Consider the following 22235-nt stretch of genomic DNA (forward strand, 5'->3'; position numbering starts at 1 on the left):
ACGTGGTATGACATAAATATGATTCCAATGACACTTTAAATCTACGGAGGAACCCCACAATAGCAAAGATGATGGTAAAAGTCTAAAGAGTTGTCCACACAGCGAGTGATTCTCTTCTTGCTTTTTGCTTGGTAGTTACTGGACACTAGTAGACCAATCCCTCCAGTTGCCTAACCAACCTTATAATGCATTAAACCCAGAGCATTGAATAGGAGAGTCGTGCCATCACCACGTGTGATGCTGAACTATTGCGAGACTCCATCATCCTCGCAATAGTTCAGAATGTTAGTAACATATGCTAGCCGCGCCATAGCATTATACCAGTATAAAGGTTTGAGATGTATTTTAAAAGGCAAGAACTTAAAAAAACAACTAAAAAGCTACTCAAGGGCTCTGGTTTAAACCTATTCCCTCAAATCTCAAACAGTAGCATTCTTTGCTCTCATTGTTAGTTTCAATCACTCACCTCAAAGTTGGGAGAAGTTTAATTCCGGTTAACCCGCCCGCTTCACAATGCCCACAGTTATGTCACTTGCTGTGACTCAAAGTCACTGAATGTCACTGACTTTCTATGGCTTCTGATTGCCAACCTGCTGTGTGGACACTCCCTAGCTTCCAGAGGAATTTTTTTTTTTACTTTATTCTTTTCTTGTTTTAGGAAGAAAATCAGAAATCATCTTATGCAATTTCTAAAAGATAGTGATTTTATATCCCAGCAACCACTAAAATTAAACTTTACTTAGATTATGTTTGTGAATACCTGCCTACCTTCATCAATACATCATCTTGAATTTTGACACAAATTCTTTCATGCTTGGAAGCTCTGATACACATAGGTCCATAACCTTTGGACAATGGCACTTCTTTTTTTTAATTTTATTTTTGCCTCTATAAACTACTAAAGCTAATTTTACAGAAGCAGTAGTAAGACTGTAGACTTCCAGCTTCCAGTTACAGCCACTTTTATGAGCAGTCCTTCAATTTCAGAGGCTCAAAAGAAAGTCAACAATTAACTGATTGTTTCATAACCAAGTGAGGTCTGTGTGATAAAATATGTGGCGCTGATTCCTCACACCATTTACAGAGCAGAGGAACTTGCTTCCATTTTCCAAATTTGAACCGTAATCAACTTAAAAAGAAAATAATTTTACATGTTTACATTTAGGTAACAAGTTTCTTATCCAGCCTCTGTATTATAGCTGTGACATTAAATTCAAAACGGGTAGTTCCCCCTATTTTAGCAGCTAAATCTTTTGGCTAATTAGTGCCGAGGCTAATCACACACAGACGCACCCAGTTTTGTAAACAAATACAAGACTGAAAGACGCATGCAGGACATGCTATCGCTCTGACTCATGTGTGTCTTTATGTGTTGCTTCATTGCAGTAAGTAGATCACTATAATTCCTGATAGGACAAAAAATGAATTCATGGTCTTCTTAATCATATTTGTATTGGGGGGGGGGTGTATATATTCCTGTCTTATTTCTATGCCATGTTTAGTTTTCACCAAACATGGTGCTGTGCATTATGTCCACAGCCAAGTCTTAGTCTTCTAGAGGTTTTGTGTTTGTTCCCCTCCAAACAAGCCTTTCTTTATCCGTCGTGTTCGAATTGTACTTTCATGCTGACTGAGGTCTGTAGCGTCTGAGATGTAGCGCTAGGATTTCTCTGAGGATTGCATGGTCTGATCTTGGGGTGAATTTGCTGGGACGTCCACTCCAGTCACAACCAGTCACTGTCTGTGACTAGGGTTTTTATGTGTTACTTAATTCCAGTAAGTAGTTCATTATGATTACTGATAGGGCGGTAATCATAATGAACCCGTCACTGTCTGTGACTGGTTGTTTTTCAATTCCATTCCTGTCCTATTTAAAAATGTGTTTGTAAAATGATTATCATGATTGAAACCACAGGGCCAAATGTGCTTGACAAGGAATAAAGCTGCCCTTTATGATACAAAAGCTGCTGTAACTTTAACTTCTTCTGTTCTCTGTGTATTTTGGAACCGGGGGAGGTTGTGCTTGAAAGCTTTACTCTGATTTAATGCCAAAATCTGTGACTCTTAACTTGAAGTGTAACATCTTTTAGTTCCTGAAAATTTACCAAGCGATTAAAAGAAAACCCATTGGGACCTTTAAGAGATTTAAGAGAATGAGCTGCTCAGTCACCTCAATAACATTTCTTTTTTTTAAATGTTTAAATGCTTGTTTCTTATGCAGCTATTTAGGAAAAGCAGCTCTTTAACTGGAACTAGAAAGTGAAACGCAATTCATACTTGGAACTGTTTTTCGTAAGAGTAGTAAGAAGATGCTGATTTCAAATTGTGTTTAAAGTACCGAGACGTACAATTCTTCTTTAAGATGTGAAATAACATAAGCACTGAAAAGTCAGGGGAATGACGTTCCCAAGCAACACAGTCCAAGGACACGAGGAATGATGAACATGGTAGTACTGATACGAAATACGAAATAAACCTAATTTATGTCTAGAGGTTATAGATGGCAGGAAGAGGACCGTGTTAATGGTGTAGGCGTTTGTTTAACCAGAAAATTAAATATCTTCAGCTGCCAAAGTCATGATACAGACAGCAAAGGTCAGAACTTGAAAGAAGACACAGTGTGATGAAGGATGTTGGGTCTAGTAATGCTTCAGATTCCTGTCGACTTTTTATTACTTTGTTGAAGGAACATGATGAATTTAAAGTGTATCATCAGTTTTAAATGTACATGAGCTGAGTGCATATTATCCCATATGGAAAAGATCTAAATCTTATAAAGTTTGTATCTGTCTTGTGTGAAACTTGTATGAAAAGCATACAAGAATTAAAACAGATATAAGATCCCTTGAAAAATTATATAAATGAAACTTGTATGTTTTGGATACTTACTAAAACAATATATGAAAGTAATGAGAAAGTGGCCACTTTCATGAGTAAATCATGTAAGCCTTATATGATTCACTATATGAAGTAGGCCACATCTTATGCAAAGTTTTTTCTATTTCTTTTCTATATGGGATATTACACACAGATATTTAATCATGGATCTGGCAGGTTACCTGTAGATGATCCCACTCAAACTGATCACCATGACTACTGATGTTCTAAGAAGTGGGTCTCTCAAGTCTTTCTATCATTATCATTCGATACTGGTGTATCCACCATAAAGGGCATCCATGTGGGTGCTCGTCACACGTGGTGTGTCGCTAACATATACGCCACGCCATCGTATATCAACAGGATCCCAGGATACGCTCAGTGAAACTAAAAACAAGCTGAGTTCAATACCTGCCTATTTTTCTTTGCATTTTCATCACTTGAAAGTCATTAATGTTCCACAGGGTGTGGTTTCCACATCACAGCAGTCTGCATCCTATGTGGACGATTAGGAAGGGCTGCACGATTACAGCCAACACAGTTCAACATTGAGATCATAATAATTTGTCACAACTTTTCATTGACTGCAGTGACAACATGTTTTTATTTCAATATAAACACAACAGTGCTTTTACATCTGTACTTTATATAGAAACACTATATTTCCAAAATTATTCACCCACACATTATATTCCAAGTGCAAAACTAACCCGGAGACTATCCACCACATAGTAGCAAGAACTAAGATGGAGGCTGAAGCAGCATACACTCAGAAGCACATCCAAGCGACTGTCAAACTCCTGATTTATGGTAAGGTTGGGGTCATCACTGATGAAGTCGTCTCCTCATGGGATTAAAAGAGAAATTTGTTTTAAAAAAACAAAGGGCATCCATATGGATAGACACTTTCAGCGATTGCCCAACACTGAATAGCACGGAAACTGAGCAAAATTAGAAAACTGTGGCACTAAGTGGGCAGGCTCACAGCTAAATTTAGCAAGTAAACTATGCAAACAGAGCCTGGAATGTCAACTAGCAACCAACTACATTGACATAGTTAAAGGCCATGTCATACATAAGGAATTTCCGTTTGGATTTAGTTTCAGGTTTCATTTTCATTCATAAAATTCTGTCTCAACATGTACCTTTGGTGGTTAGGGAAAAATTTAACTGAAAAAATTGAAAAATAAAAGTACAAAGGAAGGAGGTATTTCTTGTAGTGCTCTTTGGTACATTGCAGTGGAATGAGTGGTTTGCTGAACCTGCTTCTGCGTGAGATGAGGCATGTGTGACGGAGATTCAAGCTCCAAACCAATACATAACCTCACTGACTTATAAATCACTTTCTTTAGTCTTTTAGTATTTGATGCCCCTGTGCACCCCACCATAGAGCACAGCACTGAACCCCAGGCACATAAAAGTCCTGTTTATTGTCATACATCTGTACGTCTGTATTGTATGAGTGATTTTGTTCTCCTGATGTTCACAAACAAGTTTTCCTGTTATTTCTAGTAATTAGATTTTTAAAAATGTATATGGTGCTGAATTAATTGAATCCCTAATTTTAAAAATTGTTTAAAAGTCTTCTCATTAAAAGTCCTTTCATGGTGATTTTCCCACTGAGGAAAGGCCAAAACTTCTTTGCGGAGGGCACCAAATTTGTTTGTATGCAAACAAAATTAAAGTACATTTTACTGCTTTCAGTAAAATTCAACTTTTATTTTCTGTCTCCTGCTGCTGGCTTGAATGCCCCATATTTGGAGTGTAGACACTTTTATTAAGTCTTCATTACATGGATGACGTTATTACCAGTCATGGCTGACCATAAACTTAAAGGTTACAGTGGTGGTCAGACCAGTTCCTGTACATTCTTGTGGGGCTGGCGTGCAGCTCATTTGTCAGTCAAATATTTTTGGTTGTGCTTATAATCCTTTTCCAGCTGAGTCTAAACATAGTAAACGCCCAAACAGGGCACCTAAGATCTAATTCATTTGCAAACAGAAATGGAAATCATCATAACAGAAGACCAAAAGTACAATTTTGAAGCCATAAAGGTCTTAAATATGAACTGTGTGGCACCCATCAGTATGAATGCAGACTTTATAAATGACTTTTAAAATAATGTTCAGCTTTAAAAACAGCAAGCTGCTGTAGTGAACTATTTACCTTGTAGTGTTCACTCTTTAACTTTAGTTAAACAGTTGATTAAAAGTGTGAATAGCCTTTGGAACTAAAGGGTCTTCGGTCAATGTCATTTGTATGCTCTGTTTACACACTACATAGCAGATCTATATGAGTGAGACAGACTACAAAAAACTCAGATTATTATTACTCAGTAGTAATAATAACTTGGATGCTCATATATGTGCTTTGTTCACAACAGACACTGTTATAAATTAGTGATGCACCAACCCTGTTAGTCATTTGATACCTCAACTCAGGATATGTGCCAATAAAACCATGTTCCAGAGCAATCTTTCTTTATCCTTTATTTATAGTGTTTTTAAAAAAGGCAAAATGCCACAAAACCAATCTCCAAAACCTCACAGCACTTTAGTAATCTGAATGATTCCTATAAAAGCCATGGATTACTGTTGGCTGCTACTGGCCTATTAGTCACACATAGCTAACAATAATCAACTGGCAATAACAATGATGTGTGTGTGTGTGTGTGTGTGTGTGTGTGTGTGTGTGTGTGTGTGTGTGTGTGTGTGTGTGTGTGTGTGTGTGTGTGTGTGTGTGGGTGGGTGTGTGTGAATGTGTAAAAATATTACTAGTATTATAAATCAGTAATGTCATACCTGATACTCAATGGGACATTAATAGGATTGTGTAAATACCAGAGCGTTCTCACTCCCGAGGCGTAACATGTCGACGTTTTGTCACGTCCCGCGGCGTTCCTGAGGAACGCGAAAGGAGACCTTCGGCGTTCTTATGGTACGCGGCGGGTTATTGCTGGAATCCAGTGCAATGACGCTCCCGCGGTAGTAGACGTTCCAGCCCTGTATTTCAGCCCTAAACCTAACCTTATCCCTAGCCCTGACCATAACCTTATTCCTGACCTTAACCAGGACTTTAATGATGTTAAATAGCGTGTTTCTAAGCGATTTGAAGAAAAAGAGCGAACATGTGTAGGTTCAGTCCAGACGGTTCTCATATTTCCTCTTTTTCCGAGGTCGTCATTTAGGAACGTGGTGGGTAGCCGAAAACGTAATATGGTGACGATTTGTCACCTAGCGTAAAATGTTACGCTTTGGGAGTGAGAACGGGTTGTAAATACATATAGTGCATGAAGCTGAACTCGGATTAAAGTAAAGTGAAACAGGTGGCAGCTCTGGCAATAACCTTCTTCAAATACAATAAAGGTATAGATGGCCAGTTACTATTACTGTGGTTGGTTTGTGATTGTCTCCAAGGTATGTGTATTATACATAAACACTGATAACAATTCCAAAGAGCCCTCATTTCTCCCCAGAAATGTTACTTTGGTGAGCTCTGGGCTCTCACTCAAGTCAGAACTCACTGTAAAATCAGGTCACTTACACAAACACGAAGAACAATTAAAATTACAGGCAGGAGTGACTAAAACGCCCACTCTCCACCTGAGTCCAACTTCTATTAACCTAAAAACACAGTTTGGTCTTATAACACTCAAAAAGGCCACACTTCATTCATATGTAAATGTAACAATGTAGCAACTATAGAAACTCGGAAAATGCCACCAACATCATTATATGTTGGCAGGTGACGGATAACAGTACAGCTACTGAATCTCTGAATAGTCTGTTTGACTCTTTATGTTTTATACATCTTTCTGGCATATTTTTCTAACACATATACAGACTATTTCCGAAAGTTATTAATTGTGAGTGCTACTGAAGCCTGGACAATAGGGGCTCTGAGATACAGTATTCAATAAAAACAGAAAGTCCACAGAGCAACCAACCAGTGTCACCACTTTATTTCACCGAAGAGCCGAAAGTTGGTAACGGCTGGCTGGCAGTATTACTCACCGCCTCTTAAGCCTAGCAGCCGGCAGATATCTCTGGTGAACTTCATCAGCTTTTACCGTCCACACATTAGCGGGCCTCACTCGGCATTAAATCCCAGCTGTCCCTCTGTACACAGTCACACACTTCCACCCTTCATTAAGCGCCGACAGCTCGCCGGTGCCAGTACCGGCTCATATGAAACATTCCCCGCTGATCCGCCTCCGATTGTACGGTCATCAAGTTAACTGGATTACAGCAAAACACTTTTCCGGTTATTGCTTTCAACAATAAAATAGGAAAAACGGCTTCCTTTCCACACCCATCAAAATAAAACCGCGGAAGCGTTAACGTCGGTCTTTTCATAATTTTCCTAAAGGCTTGACATCAAACTGCGAGATTTACACGTTGAAAAGAATAGAAAACAATATAATATTTAAAGATCAATAAATTGTACAACTACAATTATTTTTTTGTGGGTTTTATTTAATGTTTTGTCAATAATTTTGTTTTACTTGCATTTTAGATTCATTTATTTCATTCTGTTAACTGTTCCAGCATTTAACTATAATTCCCTATGAGGGTTTAATTCTGAATAAACTATCCTTTTTTTTTTACATGTATTCACTTCAACTGAAGATTAATTGAAGATTAAAAATATTAAATCCTGTAGCAAAGCCATCAACAGGGGATATGAAAGGAGCATATACAAATGACATAGTGATTCACATCAAATGCCTCTCAACACATTTTCTACTGTATCATAAGCACCAAATTTTGCTTATAAGACAGCAAATTTAAATATGTACTCATTTGGTTTTCTTTCTTCTTTTTAAATGAAGTTTAAGCTGTTTGAAACCCAGTAAAAACAATGTTTTTTTTCCAAACTTTATTTGAAATTATAAAGTGAACAGTCAGTCATTCCAGTTCAGTTTGTAAAAAAAACAATGTATTTGAGGGTTTACTTGAGCAGATGTGAAATGTAACAGTGAGGTCAGAGGTCAAATGTGACATGATATTTGGATGTTTAGAATACCAGTACCATTTACTAAAAGGAAGTATACAATAAGAAGCTGTAGCAGAAAAACAAATATGGAAACTTAACTTATTAGAAATTTTTATATTTGGTTATGGTTTAATTAATTAATTAAATATATAGATTTCTGCTGAAAGCATGGTGTGTGATGTGGTGATGGTGAGGGGGTCTGCACTTGCCTCTAATCTGCTGGCATATACATCCGTCCAATCCCCCCGTTCTGTAATGCTGAAAGACAGCAGGCTGAACCAATAAAACGTCGCTTTAGCAGAGCTTTCAACCAATCATCGACAGCAGCGACTGATTTGGGCGGGTCCCTAACAGAAGCGACAGACTGGCTCAGCGGCCATTGAAGCATCTTTATCTTCAAAAGGACAAGCAGAGATTTTTTTGTACATCTGCGGGGTCCTGCGGACTGAAGCCATGGTCTATCATTCTCTCGCCCTGCCGATGATCTGCTTCACCACGTTATGGGCGTTGGTGGGGGTCGTAGCTCCGTTTTTAGTGCCCAAAGGACCCAATCGGGGGTAGGTGGTGTAACTGCTTTTAATTGGATACAATTAACGACATCATTTTGCGTTCCCTTTCATTTGACAGTGTTATTATTATACTTTGTAACTATAATTGTATTTTCCTTGCTGTTAGTGTTTTCGCTGTGTCGGTCGGAAAGAATCTTTAGACATATGCGACGCGCGCGAGCGTGCTCCTGTTCCTCTTCTGGTGATGGAGGCCCAGCGTCATCCACGAAACAGTCATTCAGCTATCCCTCCATCCAAACACACACACACACACACACACACACACACTACCAGTAATTTCAAAGGTCGAGTCGGCTCGTTTGGACAAAAGTCATTCTGATGGTTTTATTTGTGAAAAGCAGAGTACGGGGAAGATTGTAAGTCGTGGAGTCAGGGCCAGTCTCCTTGAAAAACTGTGTGATTACAATATTTCTATCGTTTGTGCATTAATGTCCAGTATTGCTCAGTATGTGACTCGGGATCTAATTTTAATAATGTTTGCTTATGAATGTTATAATAGTAAAAGTGGGCACGTGTGACTCTGACTCCTCTGCTCTCTCTGACAGTGTGATTGTCACCAGTCTGATCCTTACAGCGATCTGTTGCTACTTGTTGTAAGTACTTACTTGCTTACTCTTCTTTGGTATGTAGCTGTTGTCATTTTGCATGTTGGCCACTTTGTTAAGTACACCTGCTCAAGGGCTCATTAATGCAGGGATCTAATTATCCAATCACATTCGAGCGACTTAAAGAATTTAGGTATGTAGACTCCTTGCTGAAGCTCAAACTGATCATTAGAATAGATAAGAAAGGTGATTGAAATATGACTTTGAATGGGGAATGGCTGTTGGTGCCAAGCAATGGTGATCCAGTGAGCTGCAGTAACCTGGGCTAAAATGCCTTGTTGATGCCAGAGATGAGAGGAGAATGGCCAGACTGCTTTGAGCTGATAGGAAGGCGACAGTAACTCAAATAACCACTTGTTACAACTGAGGTGTGCAGAAGCATCTCTTAGCATACAACACTTTGAAGCTTCAAGCCGATGGATTACAGCAGCAGAAGACCACACCGTTACCACTCCTGCTCTTTTATTTAGCACAAACTCACAAAACATTTTCAAAGGAAGACTGTAAAAACAATGTCTGGTCTAATGAGTCTTAGATTCTGTTGCAGCCTTTGGTTGGGCTGGTCAGAATTTGGCATAAAGAACATGAAAGCATGGATCCACCATGCCTTGTGTCCCCAGTTCAAGTTAGCTGTCGTGTAATGATTTAGGGAAATGGCTTCTGCTACACGCTGGAGCTCAAATCGTCTCAAACTCTTGAATATGGCAGTGAGTTGACTGAACTCCAAAGGCCTCCACAGTCACCAGATATTAATCCAATAGAGCACCTTTGAGATTTGGAGAGCGAAAGATAGAGATTGTTAGTGAGGTGTAACTAATAAAGGGTCTGATGTTCAACTGTTTGCATGAAGCTAAAATTTGGTTATCACATAATTTTCTTACATTGAACGAGAATAAGACCGAAATCATAGTCTTTGGTAGTCACACTCCGCTAGACCAGTTAGCTGATGCCCTAGGCCCTCTCGCTAGCCATCTCTCGCTCACTGTAAGGAACCTTGGAGTGTTCCTGGATGGCTCTTTTAAACTTGAGAAACAGGTGTCCACTGTGGTAAAAAACAGCTTTTGCCAGTTGCGTCACATATCTAAAGCAAAGCCATTCCTTCCTTTAAAGGATCTTGAAAAGCTTATCCACACATTTATCACATCCAGATTGGACTACTGTAACTCCCTCTACTCGGGCCTCCAACACTCTTCTCTTTACCGGCTTCAGTTAATTCAAAATGCAGCTGCGCGTCTTTTAACAGGTACGAGAATCTATGAATGCATAACTCCAATTTTAGCCAAATTACATTGGCTCCCTGTTAAATATCGCATAGATTTTAAAATTCTTTTGTTCACTTTTAAAATTCTGAATAATTTAGCGCCCACCTATCTCTCTGAACTACTCCTCTTATACAATCCCAACAGAGCACTTAGATCATCCAATCACAGGCTCCTAGCACAACCTAGGTTTCGAATGAAGTCGAGAGGTGACCGGGTCTTTGCAACCGTGGCACCCAGACTCTGGAATAACCTCCGTGTTCATATTCGTACTGCCGAGTCTATCCAGTCTTTTAAATCACGTCTTAAAACGTATCTTTTTACTTCGGCCTTTGATTCTAACTAGTTGGCTGTTTTAGCTTATTGTGTTGTTACCTATTGTTTGTTGTCCTGTTTTATTGTTTGTTTTAATTGTCTCATGTTTTTACTGACTGTGAAGCACTATGGTCAACACTGTTGTTTTAATATGTGCTATATAAATGTATTTTGATTTGATTTGTATTTGCCACAGGCTTACTAGCAAATTGAGAATTTTTAGAGGCACAGAGGGGACAGGGTCTTTTTACCTGGCTCTATCTCCAAGGGTAAATTTTTGCCAAATGCATGACATAAGTTACCATTGGTTTCATAAGAATATGAAACCATGTTATTTATTTTTTTATTTTTAAATTTTTTTTTACTGTAAATAAAATGTTTTTTGTGGCTGTAGCATTTTAGTGACCAACATATGAAGTATGAAAATAAACATCAGTGTTTCCTCACACACAGACCAGGTCAGTGACCTGCCCAGGAATGTTGACTGCTGTGGAAATATATTTGGTGACTCACGTTAGGATTTTTTTTTACAATTTATCTGACAGAACAACACTAGCAGGCAGTCCCCTTGCTCTTATTTTGAAAGTTCAGTCACTGCTTACCATTGAGGTCTGGCCCTTCCTGTGTGTTGTTTGTGTGCCCGTTGAACTCTTGCCAGGCTGATATTGAGCCAGTCCTCAGTGTCATTCAGCTGCTTGCCCACTGATGATCTCACTCCCACAGTCACCCACACTCCAACATCTGGGACTGCAGCTGCACACGTAACTCTTGCTCTACTCTTTAAAATCTGCTCTGTGCTGGAGAGTCACTGTAGTCAGAACCTGCAGCAGGTCATGTGGTGGAAACTCGTGCGTGCTGATACACATGAAGCGAGAAGATCTACAGCTACGTTTTAAAAAGCAACAGTGATGAATAGGTTGTTAATTAAGCAATAATGTTCGTCATAGTTTTCTTCTACAAAAACAAGATGATAATGCATGAGGACAAAAACTCTGATGAAATGTATTGACACTTTTTTTCAATAAACAAGGTGAAAATGGAGATGAGACCCAGATAGAACCAGTTAAGTTGTGTAGAAAGGCGAGCCAAGTTTGGAAGTGGTCGCCTTGTGCAGTAAGGATAGACGTGCTGTTTGATGTCAAGGAAAATAAGACGCTTTGTAAACCTTGTGGATCAACTCTCACCAATAAAAACACTTTTACTCAACTGAATCAACTAAAATCCAACTTTTAACTCGTTATTTCTATCAGCTAACAGCTCCATGCTGCTTTCATGTGAGGCGAGGGAAATCAAGGAAAATGGATGCTCTCTGCCTTTCTTTCTCTCAAAAGCATTAATTATGCCCAATGGGACATCTGTTTTACATTTTACAAGGAGGATACTTCTGCATTGGGTTAACAACATCCCGTGTGTGCTGGAGGCCCTAGAAGTCAAGTTACACACTGATAACAAACCCTGTAAAACATCTGCCACCTGACGAGCTGAGTCACAGCAACGCCATCAGCCAGCTGATTCCTGCTGACACGAGTTTTATTTTGTTTTTGTTTTTCCCAAGTGCAATAAGAGAGCGAGAGAGAGCACAAATTGGGGTTTGGTTGAGACAGAAATCCGAAAGATGAGAAAACTAACCAGGCTTGTTCTCGTCTGATAGCACAACGAAGGTCAAACTGAAAAAGATATGAACTCCCAGTGTTGTAGATGCATATATATGTGTATGCACCTAGTGGGGCTGACTCAAATCTTTCATTTGGCCTTATGTGTCTGTAATTTGTCCATATCTACATTTAAAATACCAGCATACTAATAAGACTACTGAAACACAGGAATGAACCCAGACAGGTAACAAAGACTGAAGGATCTCAGTGGCAGGAAGTATCAGTAATGGCTCAGTTGTTATCCTTGATAAATCTCATAAAGGGTTTGCTGTTTAAGCTCATGTAGCCTACAGTTGGTGCACAGCTGCAAACTGCTTTGCAACCCGCAGCCTCCCCAATGAATCAGTGTGGAAAAATCAGCAGATTATGTTGATGGCAGCTCGTAATCAAAACATCTTCATCCACCTCAGCATGAAATAAAAAGAATTCATAGTTTGTGTTTGTTTGCAGTCTGTGTGTTTTAATATTTGCATTCATATTTCATCAATGTGTTTGTTGTCTCTGATATCTGCTCTGTACTGCGGTTAAGTCCTGCTTCTTCTATCACTGCCTCCAGCTTTGTGTGTAATCACATGGAATGGTCAAAAGAGGTCCCAGAGGAGAGCTGCGCAGCTAAAGTAAATTACAGCAGATGAAAACGACCACGACAGTAACAATATTCTTCTCAGCATAGTGGTCCCGACTGAAATGCTTTATAAAACAAACAGCAGTTTGGCATATACACAAAGTGACATGGCAATCAGCATTCATTTTCAGGGAACACCAGTACCGTGCACTCGTTTGGCTATGGCTCTGTGGGGGACCTGCAAATGTGTAGGAGGGCTCTGGTCCTCTGGTCTATCATCAGAAATGTTCAGCTTTCAAAAGCAGTCGCCGTTTTAAGGGGGATTAAAAAATGGGGATGCAAGAAGAGGTGGGATGTGCATAAATAAGATTATCATTCTACCACTAGAGGGAGCTGGGCACCCTCAGGATAAACCTCCACCAACAACAGCATTCGTACTGTAAACATACACTGTTTGCACAGTTTTAGCCTGGAAATGATGTACCTGGATCAGCCGTACAGATCTGTTCCACAAATCTCGCTGTGTGTCGTGAGTGTCTGCTGTTCTTTTCCCAAAAATAATAACAAGCTTATTTACGAAGAGCGTTTAAAAACATGCACAGATTGGCTTACAGGAAGAAAAATAAAAGCAGAAAAGGTTTTAACCAGTTTATTAAAAGTGCTGTGAACAAACGAGGAGACCTTCTTTTCCATTTCATGTTTCTCTGCATTGGATAAACTCTTCCTTCGCTCAGGCTACAGACTGCTTTCTACAAGTGTCTACAGTTGGCTTCGGCTAATTTATGACCCAGTTTTCTGCCTCTGGCAGAACTTCAGCAGTAGATACTGGCTACAAATAGAACACTACAGCCAATCTGTTTTCTTTTTCTTATTTTTGGTATTTTTACTGAAGCCCTGAGATAATAACAGAAAGTGTTTGTGTAAGCTGACACTGATGCAAACTGTGTTGGAGGGTTTCTAACACATTGACATTTAGAGGAGCCAGATTGGAATTTCATCTTTCTTCTGTTTTTCATTATTACTATTATTATGTGGGGCAGTTCTACATCCTTCTTTTAACAGTCAGTCGTTGCCTCGATTCTTTGTCCACATCTTCTGAAGTGTCCTTTTGCTTTCATAAAGATAAAAAGTAATTTTGTCGTCTCAGTCAAGACCACTCAGAGAGACTGATTCTTAGACCCTCACCACTCCTTTTTCTTCACCTTTACAAATAAGCGTCCTGCTTAAGTTGCTGTGCCTGACTCTTAATCTGCTATTAATCACTTTTTCTAAATTGACTCTATAATAAGTTCCCAGAAGAGCGTCTGACTTAAAGTCCAGTAAAGAGGGATGAAGGTCGCACTCCTCTCTCTCATGTCAGTTTTGTATTTTAAAAAGATAGAAATTATGATGGTATTGAATTCCTTGTTTTTCTTGTTAGTAATGATTGGCATAAATAACTGATAACGTTTTATAACAGAATTAGGGCTGTGCGATATGACCAAAATCTCATATCCCAATATAAGAATTCTATCGTCCGATAAAGATATAAATCACAAAAATTTAACATTTTCTGTAAATTCTGTGAATCTCGGGCAGCTCGACTCGCGTGAAGTGTTTCCAGCTGGGCGTCGTGTACCTGGAAACGAGTGTTTTAACAGATGCGTGAAACGATGCATTTTTAGACATAAGTTGTAACGGCCGCCGTTTTCTTTGTGAGTATTTATTACACGGCGTGCTGCGAGGAAAAGCCTGTTCTAACGTTTGAGTCTAAGGTTTATTTTTTAGCACCTGATGACTCTGTCTTGCTTCTCATCCGTAAATACTCGGCATAATCTTTCACGTGATTCAGTTTATTTTGAAGTCTCAACAGGATCTTGAGCTTTATTGTGAAAGGTTTATGTGGAAAATAAACAAGCGGACATGCGAAGGTTTTACTGTCGTTGTTGCTAACGACAACGCATAAAAACAGGTGCTTGTCCGTCTGTAGTGTGGTTATATTAAATATAAGAGAAAGAGAGAACTTTAAGAAATTAATATAGCCACTACAGTGACCATCAAAACGATGAAAAAATATTGCCGTAAACAGTTTATTTTGCGACACCACGAAACAAACGATAGCGTTTTTATATCGTCATCCGATATATATCGTCATATCGAACAGCCCTAAACAGAATCATTTTTTTAAAAGTTGCTTCAATTGGAATCAGATTTTTTTTTCCAGCTCATACGATCGAATGGTACCGTGACCTGGTTACAACCATGATAAATGCACCCATGTTCTTTCACCACACTGATGGTGCTTTGTCATTTATCTGCTCTCTCTCACTTTCTCTTTCTAGTTGGTTGATAGCCATTCTGGCCCAGACCAACCCTCTGTTTGGTCCTCAGCTCAAGAATGAAACTATATGGTACCTGCGCTACTTCTGGGAGTAAACAGGGTAAGTTTGCCTGAGCAGGACCTCAGAGGCAATGCTGAGGTTTAAATTTATCATCTTAAATGTTTATATGCTGATTATATTGCTTTATAAGAAAGGCCCAACTCTGAGTACACTCTGTGCCAAAAGTGCTGACAGGAAATTACATGCTTTTGCAGAGCGTGCTTTTGCAGCTAGAAAGTGAAACCAACTAGGCTGTTGGATCGAAACTTAAAGTGTGGTGTGACGTGGAGAACAAGTATATAAATACTTAGGCTTCCGTTTGTGCTTCAGACCTTGGGTTGTGTGTTTTGTGTTCAGGTCTCCATATCCCGGATATGTAAAATAAAGATCATTTTTAAAGTAAAAGGACCACTTCTGAGCTGTGTCTTTTTGGCCGTAAAGAATACAAAAGAACCGGGATTTAATACTTGTTGCCACTGACCCGGATTCTTGTGCGGCTGAGGTGACTAATTTGGACCTTAAGGTACGATCTGATACGAGGTGGACAACAGACCGGTCTAAAAGAGTATAGGTAAGCGCAAGCCTGTTGAAAATTGTGCACATTGGATGAATTCTAAATTAGTTGTCCACCGAATTGATCATTGTTACCGTTAAATGGCTCAGTAGTGGAAATTAAACTTAATTATAAAATCTGTTAAGTAGATTTCAGGTGACATGTCCATGATATGATGACAGAATCTAAGCAAAGTGGGTAACTGGCTCACTGAATGTCAGTCCAACACAAGAAATTGGCATTAGCACCATTTTCCTGTCTCCACTATAAACAGCTACAAATAACTACTTAAAAAATACATTTATTTAGTTATCTATAATGAGATTACCTGTACATAAAACAGAGCATCTTATTAGAATATCTGACCATTTAACATAATAATAGTAATCTCTGCCAGACAGACGTTCAGTCTAAAGACTACTTAAGGTGGCTTTTTTAAGAGGCTGCCCCCACAGCCTAGTATAAGATATATAAGGATTATTTTGAGCATAATCATGCAAAGCTAGTCTAGATGATTCCATGCGTTATCCAAAGGCAGCACGGTGGTGCACAAACATGCATGCTGGGTGTAGTACAGTCCAGGAATAAGTGTGGAACTGGAAATGAGCTTATTAGGTCACTTTTATTTATGTAAAATCTCAAATTGTTTATATAACTGTTTCTTTTCCTCATAATTTTTTGGGGGGTGTCACCTGGTTGTATGTAATGTCCTGTTGTTACCAGAAGGTGGCAGTTGAGGACTGCTCGGATATGATAAGCGACTGTAATTATGCTTGAAATGCCCATCCCTGGTAAAAATTAAATACAGTCTGTACAGTCGCTGCAGAATCACAGATCTTTTTAAGTACACCCACACACTGAACATCACCCTTCAAAACAAAAGCTCACTGCTGATTTTTTTTTTTTTTTTGTCATAAAATGACCATTACTGAGTAAAAACAGTGGCTGTTCATAAATGTTTACTGTGGAAAAAAGACTTTAAGTGTAATCAAATCAATGAATTGGATGAATTACGGGGTAAGAAATACACAGGTTTTTATGTAGAGACCTTTTGCTACATATCACCATGTGCATGTGTCGTATATGTGGACCTTTAAGAGTTTAAATGAATGGTTATTTCATAGCTGTGTGGAATCATTTTATGTTTCAAAGAAAAAAACCAAGCCGTTGCCATAGGCAAACAAATTATTGAGAAGAAACCTGAGAGCTGTTTCGTTTTTCTGTATTTCCTTTTCTGCCACTCAGTACCATCAGTTCCTGCGCCTTCATTTGTTCTTCGCAAATTAAAAAAAGAAAAGAGGGAAAAAAGCTCAGTTTTTCAAATTTAGAGCACAGTGGGGGGAAGAAGAGGAAAAAAGCTCACTACTAAACAGCCCCTGGGGACAGAGGTGGCATTCAGGCGTGAATATTTATCAACTCCATGGAAATGTGAGCCGGGTGAAATAGAAAATAAGGGCACTTTTATGAATTTTCAGAGGACATGTTTGCCACACGAGTCCCCTGATGCTTTTGGTCACGCAGCGCTGACAATATTTGAAAGAGGCTGTTCGGGGTGGGGGTATTGTTGGCTACAACAAACACGCTGGTTCGATTCACGCCTTAAGATGACATATTTGTGATTGTGCTGAAATGTTTGCTTTCCTTTCTGTTGCAGGGCTGTTCGATGTGATGCCTCTCATCTTTCCTGTCCTCTGGTTTGCTCGCCTTTAGTTTCGGCATGTCCTCAAACACCCGAGCAGCCTGCAGAATGGGTGGATTCATTTTGTTTTGCCACCTTGTTTTTTGTAACCTTGAGGAATCTTAAGAATAATAAGAGTTAAAAAAAAAAAAAAAGCTGAATTCATCCTGTGACTACAGAACAAACCAAGATGAGGAAAGTGAAGCGTAACCACCCCCCCAACCCCCCCACTTGAAATGTGCAATCCTTTAGTTTAGTTCCGTGTACATATTTTCTTTTTGCGTTGCTGCCATCGTCAGCGAGGAACATGGATTTCTGTGTGTATTTATTTTGGCTTGCTGACACTGATGTAAGCCCGGTGTAATCACCTCAGTGTCCGCGAGGTCCTGTTATATAAGTGTTGTTACCCGTGATGTAATGGGGTGTGAGTGTGAGCGCGTGTGCGAGCGTGTGAAGAGTTCATTAATGTGGGCGCTTGGACCGCGGCCACGAGAATCTCCTGAAAGCACGTAAAAAAAAAATGAGAAAAAAAAATAAGCAGAGAGCGATTCCTTCCACTTTGGGGGCACTTCAGCGTGAAACTCCCTCCCACATTCCCTCGTGCTCCGCACCACGGAGGTCCTCGTTGCCATGGTGATCTCATCGCCCAATTCAGCCCCTCTTCACTTGACCCCTTTTGATGAAATCCTGCCCAATTCTCGCCTGCCTGTGTACAGATGCACTGTAGGTTGTACTGTAGGGACGTGTTTTTGGAGCAAAGCTGCAGATAGATTGGGTGTTAACATCTGCTATTTTTAAAATGTACCTTCAAACAACGCTTTCACTGCATTCCTCATTTTAACTTTAGCAAATAAACTCAGACTCTCGAGAGCTTTTAGAAAACAAAGCGATGAAAAAGTGCGTTATTAAAATAAGATGTGAAGAAACCTGCAGCATTGTAACCTCTGATAGGCTGAATATGAGTTTTTTTCTAATTCAAAGGCGAACAATCCCCGTGCATGCATCACTAATTCTTGTTTGGGGAAATAATGACAAGTGCTCTGAATTTATTTTAATATAAGAAGTCTTATCATTGCAGTTATTGGTTATTTATCTTATTTCATCTGCAGTCCCTGCCCTTATAATCGCACACAGAAAAAAAGCATGTACACAATAAAACACCCCCCAAAATTAGTTCATTGCACCTTACCAGCCACTGCCACAATTACACCTCCCCTCTCCAAACCTTGAGCGCCCGTCCTTCCCTCCTCCCTGGAACTCGCCCTCCCTGTCCTCTTCTCTGAAACCGCTTTGCTTCAGCCAAAAAGAATCCAAATCAAAATACAGCTACTTTTTAGAAAGACCAAATTGTGTTCTGTCTTTCCCCCCCCCCCCCTCCCTTGCCTTTTTCTGTAGTTGTGGTGGTGGTGGTGTGAGTCTAAAATCGGATGTGTAACAATGTGTGCATTACAGCAGTTTACACATGCAGAGCCCCGTGTCACTGGAGTGCAATTACACTTGATTACACTCTCAAAGTAGCCTTTGCTCACCAGTAAAGTTTGTTGTAGTTGGTATTTAGTTTCTCTGCAAGTAAACCAGAGTGTGTAAACAAACATCACATGGACTCCCAAGTAGCTCACTTATTCGACAAAGTTTTGGTGACTTTTAACTGCACGTAAAAGACGGGCGTGCCCACGGCGGCGGCGCGCATTGGTTCGTGAACACCTGCTTTTGAAGCAGGTCATCGTCTTTGTTTTTTGAAACTGGACGTGATGAGCACGGGCAGAAATGACTGAGAAACCGAGGAAAACTGCGGCCTCATATTTTTCTTTAGTGGCTTTTTTTCTTTACAAAGGACTGTATTTACAAAAAGTGAACACCATGTTGTATTAAATATAGCTTGCCATCGCCAGTGTGTGAATGTGTGTGTGAATGGGTGAATGACTGAATGTAGTGTGAAGCGCTTTGGGGTCCTTAGGGACTATAAAAGCGCTATACAAATGCAGGCCATTTACCATTTACCATTTTAAATAATACTTCAAATTTTCAAACTGAGACTAGAAACTCCTCAAGAAGGTGTTCGTTAGGGTCACAAGTTAAGGGTCAAAGTAGTCTGTTAGTGCTGGTAAACCATAGACTGGAATATATATATAAAACATAGATGAAACCACCATAACGTCACCCACATGGATGTGAAGACCAGTGTACAAGCCTCAAACGGAGCATTTCAACTGTCAGCAGCATGTGTGACATCACCCAGTGGTTTTTCAAGTCCCAATTTGATGCCTCCAGATGTCCTGGTTGCAAAACAAACGGATGGCATAAAATCGTTAGCCAGTGATCTTCTTTCCATTTTAAAACACGATTCGACACATTACTGAATAAACACATTTTTTATTCGTGTGACCCGAGATGAGTGACTGAGCCCATACACTTCTTTTTAAATAATCAAAAAAATAACACCTAGCCAGTGAAAAGGTGTCCATGCTGTGCAGCTTACTCAGCCTTTTCATCTATTTTACTCTAAATTGGACTATAATTTGCAAGGTGAACATGCTGTATTTTTTTTTTAAAAGCTTGAAACTACTAATTGACATCATAAACTTACAAGATGAAAGAATGCAGGTTCAAGGCATTTCTACACTGGCTTTACTTTCAGACCTAAACCGCCTCCATCTTTTATATGCAGTCTTTTGTCAAAACAACCATGTCTTGTAACTTTGGCACTGTTTTGTCTTTGTGGCAGTTGACTGCATGTGAAGAAAAGCTGAAAATGTCTCTGGTTTTGTCCTGACATCTGAATTCTGTTAGATGTTCTGACTGTACAGTTTTGTTTTGGGTTTGTTTCCTTTGGTTAGGATTACCATAGGAAACAAAGCCATTACATTACAGTATCAATCCCACTCATCATAAAACAAACCACAGTTTGCTTGCAGAGTCAGTCCGTCACTGGACACCAAATGTCATTATTCTCCCATATCCAAGCTAATCGACCTAAAGGAGGGAACCGCTGGGACGTCAGATAACCCGTGTAAAATGTGCAGAGTATGAATGCTCAAAAAAAACATTCAAATTTTCAATTTCATTTCTTTTTCTCGTGACTTTTTTTCCTTTTCATTTTTGATAACTGGCTACTGTTCATTTGTTAAATGTTCCTGGCAGCATAGACGAGGATAGATTTTTTTTTTAAGTGTGTTAAGAGTCACCATGGTAACAAACATTCAATAAATCACAAATCGGATTGTTTATGGATTTGGGACCCTGTATGTAACCTTGTATTACTGTGAAGTAAATGCTTGTATGTGAGTGGCACTGTATGTGAAATACTTAATAAAGAACTATGTCTCATAGGATACAATCGCACTCTTCAAGTTATTTATGTTCCATCTGAGCGTTGGCTTTCAGTTGTGGAAGAAACATTTGCAGACACACCGAGAATATACAGGCATGAACTGACTGGTCAAACATACAAACACTGACAGGCAAAGTTAAAGAAATCGTTAAACTGACTACACTTTGTTGCACACTAAGCCACACCCCCATGCAAAACTGTTCACGAATGATTCCTAAATACAAAGAGCCCAAAGTGATGCCCCAGCTTCTAAATTTGCCACGTCATAATCTAACCAAGCATTCAAAGGATACAAAAGTCCCATCCCAAACTAGCACTAACCAAAGAAATTCCATGTCCATGCCCATACAGTCAGGTTTTTTTTGGATTTGCACATTGTTAGGAATGTGATTTTAATCATATTTCAAGTGAGATCATATGCCAAGTAAGTACTGAATGTTTTACTCAATGTTTTGCAAATTAAACTTATCCTTTTCTCTTATAGAGTTTTAGTCTTATTGATGGTACATGATAAGAAACACAGACTGATTCATTTTTAAATGGTGACTTTTTAAAAAAAATGTCTGTGAATACCCAGAACACTGATGGGAAGTTGTAGCAGAATTGTAGATCTACTGTATCGCTGTGTATTTGCGCTAAGAATAAAAATATCATTGAACCTTCCTGGTGTTGACCTTTTTGCAGCATCTCTGTTGATATTTTCCACTATCTCTAAAAGAGACAGAGGTCTATGCTGTGGGGCTGAGCTAGTTTAGGTTACCTTGGTAATCAAGGACAAGGTTGACTCCCTCATGCAAGATTGTCACAACAGAGCAGTAAGATAAGCATGCATGATTTATAGACACTCACCCAAATCTATCAAAAGAAAGTGCATTGCTAAAAAACAAACAAAGAAAACTGAAGAGCTGTTGAACTAGAGAACTCATCAATTAATGTCTTTTTAGGAGAAATGTTAAAAGGAGCCTGAAGAGATGGAGGAGGGCCATATTGGCCTCAACTGGCAGAAGTCACTGACAGGGTAGATGAGAAGAGCTATGACAGGAAGCACCAGGTTCGGATGAGATTTGCCCTGAGATGCTAAAGCCTCTAGACATTATGGGAATGTTTCAGTTGACACACCTCTTTAATGTTAGGTTGTAATCTGGCATTGTGCCTGTGGAGTGGCAGACTGGAGTGGTGATTGCAATTTTCAAAAAGGAGATCCTGAGTGAGTGCTCCAGTTATCGTACTCAGGCTCCCGGCAAAATTTCTTTTAGGGTGCTGGAACGGAGGCCCCAGCTAATGGTGGGACCTCAGATTTAGGACAAGCAATGCAGATTCCAGCCTGGTTCTAAAACAGTTGCCCAGATCTTCACCCTTGCAGACCTTCTGAAGGGAATAGAAGAGAATCTGACCATCCAGTCTACTGGTGCTTTATAGGCACAGAGAAAGCTGACAAGAATGGAGTGAGGGTGAGAGCTGTGTCTGCATCCT

General features: G+C 39.5%; 2 protein-coding genes across 2 annotated transcripts in view; one reads left to right on the top strand and one right to left on the bottom strand.

Moving 5' to 3' along the window:
- The window catches only part of LOC147327138 (uncharacterized), a 30306-nt gene extending 23208 nt beyond the window's left edge, over positions 1 to 7098 (bottom strand). Inside the window, exon 1 of the mRNA XM_086294763.1 lies at positions 6891 to 7098. Coding sequence (XP_086150889.1) covers positions 6891 to 6936 — 46 coding nt within the window. The 5' untranslated portion in view covers positions 6937 to 7098. The remainder of the gene's footprint in view (positions 1 to 6890) is intronic.
- Positions 7099 to 8218: 1120 nt separating this feature from the next.
- atp6v0e2 (ATPase H+ transporting V0 subunit e2) lies at positions 8219 to 20768 on the top strand. The gene is made up of 4 exons (XM_086294766.1): positions 8219 to 8429; positions 8987 to 9034; positions 15162 to 15260; positions 17408 to 20768. Exons 1-3 carry the CDS (start codon positions 8326 to 8328, stop codon positions 15253 to 15255), a joined length of 246 nt encoding a protein of 81 aa, XP_086150892.1. The 5' UTR covers positions 8219 to 8325; the 3' UTR covers positions 15256 to 15260; positions 17408 to 20768.
- The last annotated feature ends 1467 nt before the right edge of the window (positions 20769 to 22235 follow it).

The sequence above is a fragment of the Aulonocara sp. 'chitande type north' Nkhata Bay genome, linkage group LG6, assembly GCF_057382095.1.
Source record: "Aulonocara sp. 'chitande type north' Nkhata Bay isolate Kocher_YH1m ecotype deep benthic linkage group LG6, A_spYH_male_GT1.1, whole genome shotgun sequence".
Taxonomy (NCBI): Eukaryota; Metazoa; Chordata; class Actinopteri; order Cichliformes; family Cichlidae; genus Aulonocara; species Aulonocara sp. 'chitande type north' Nkhata Bay.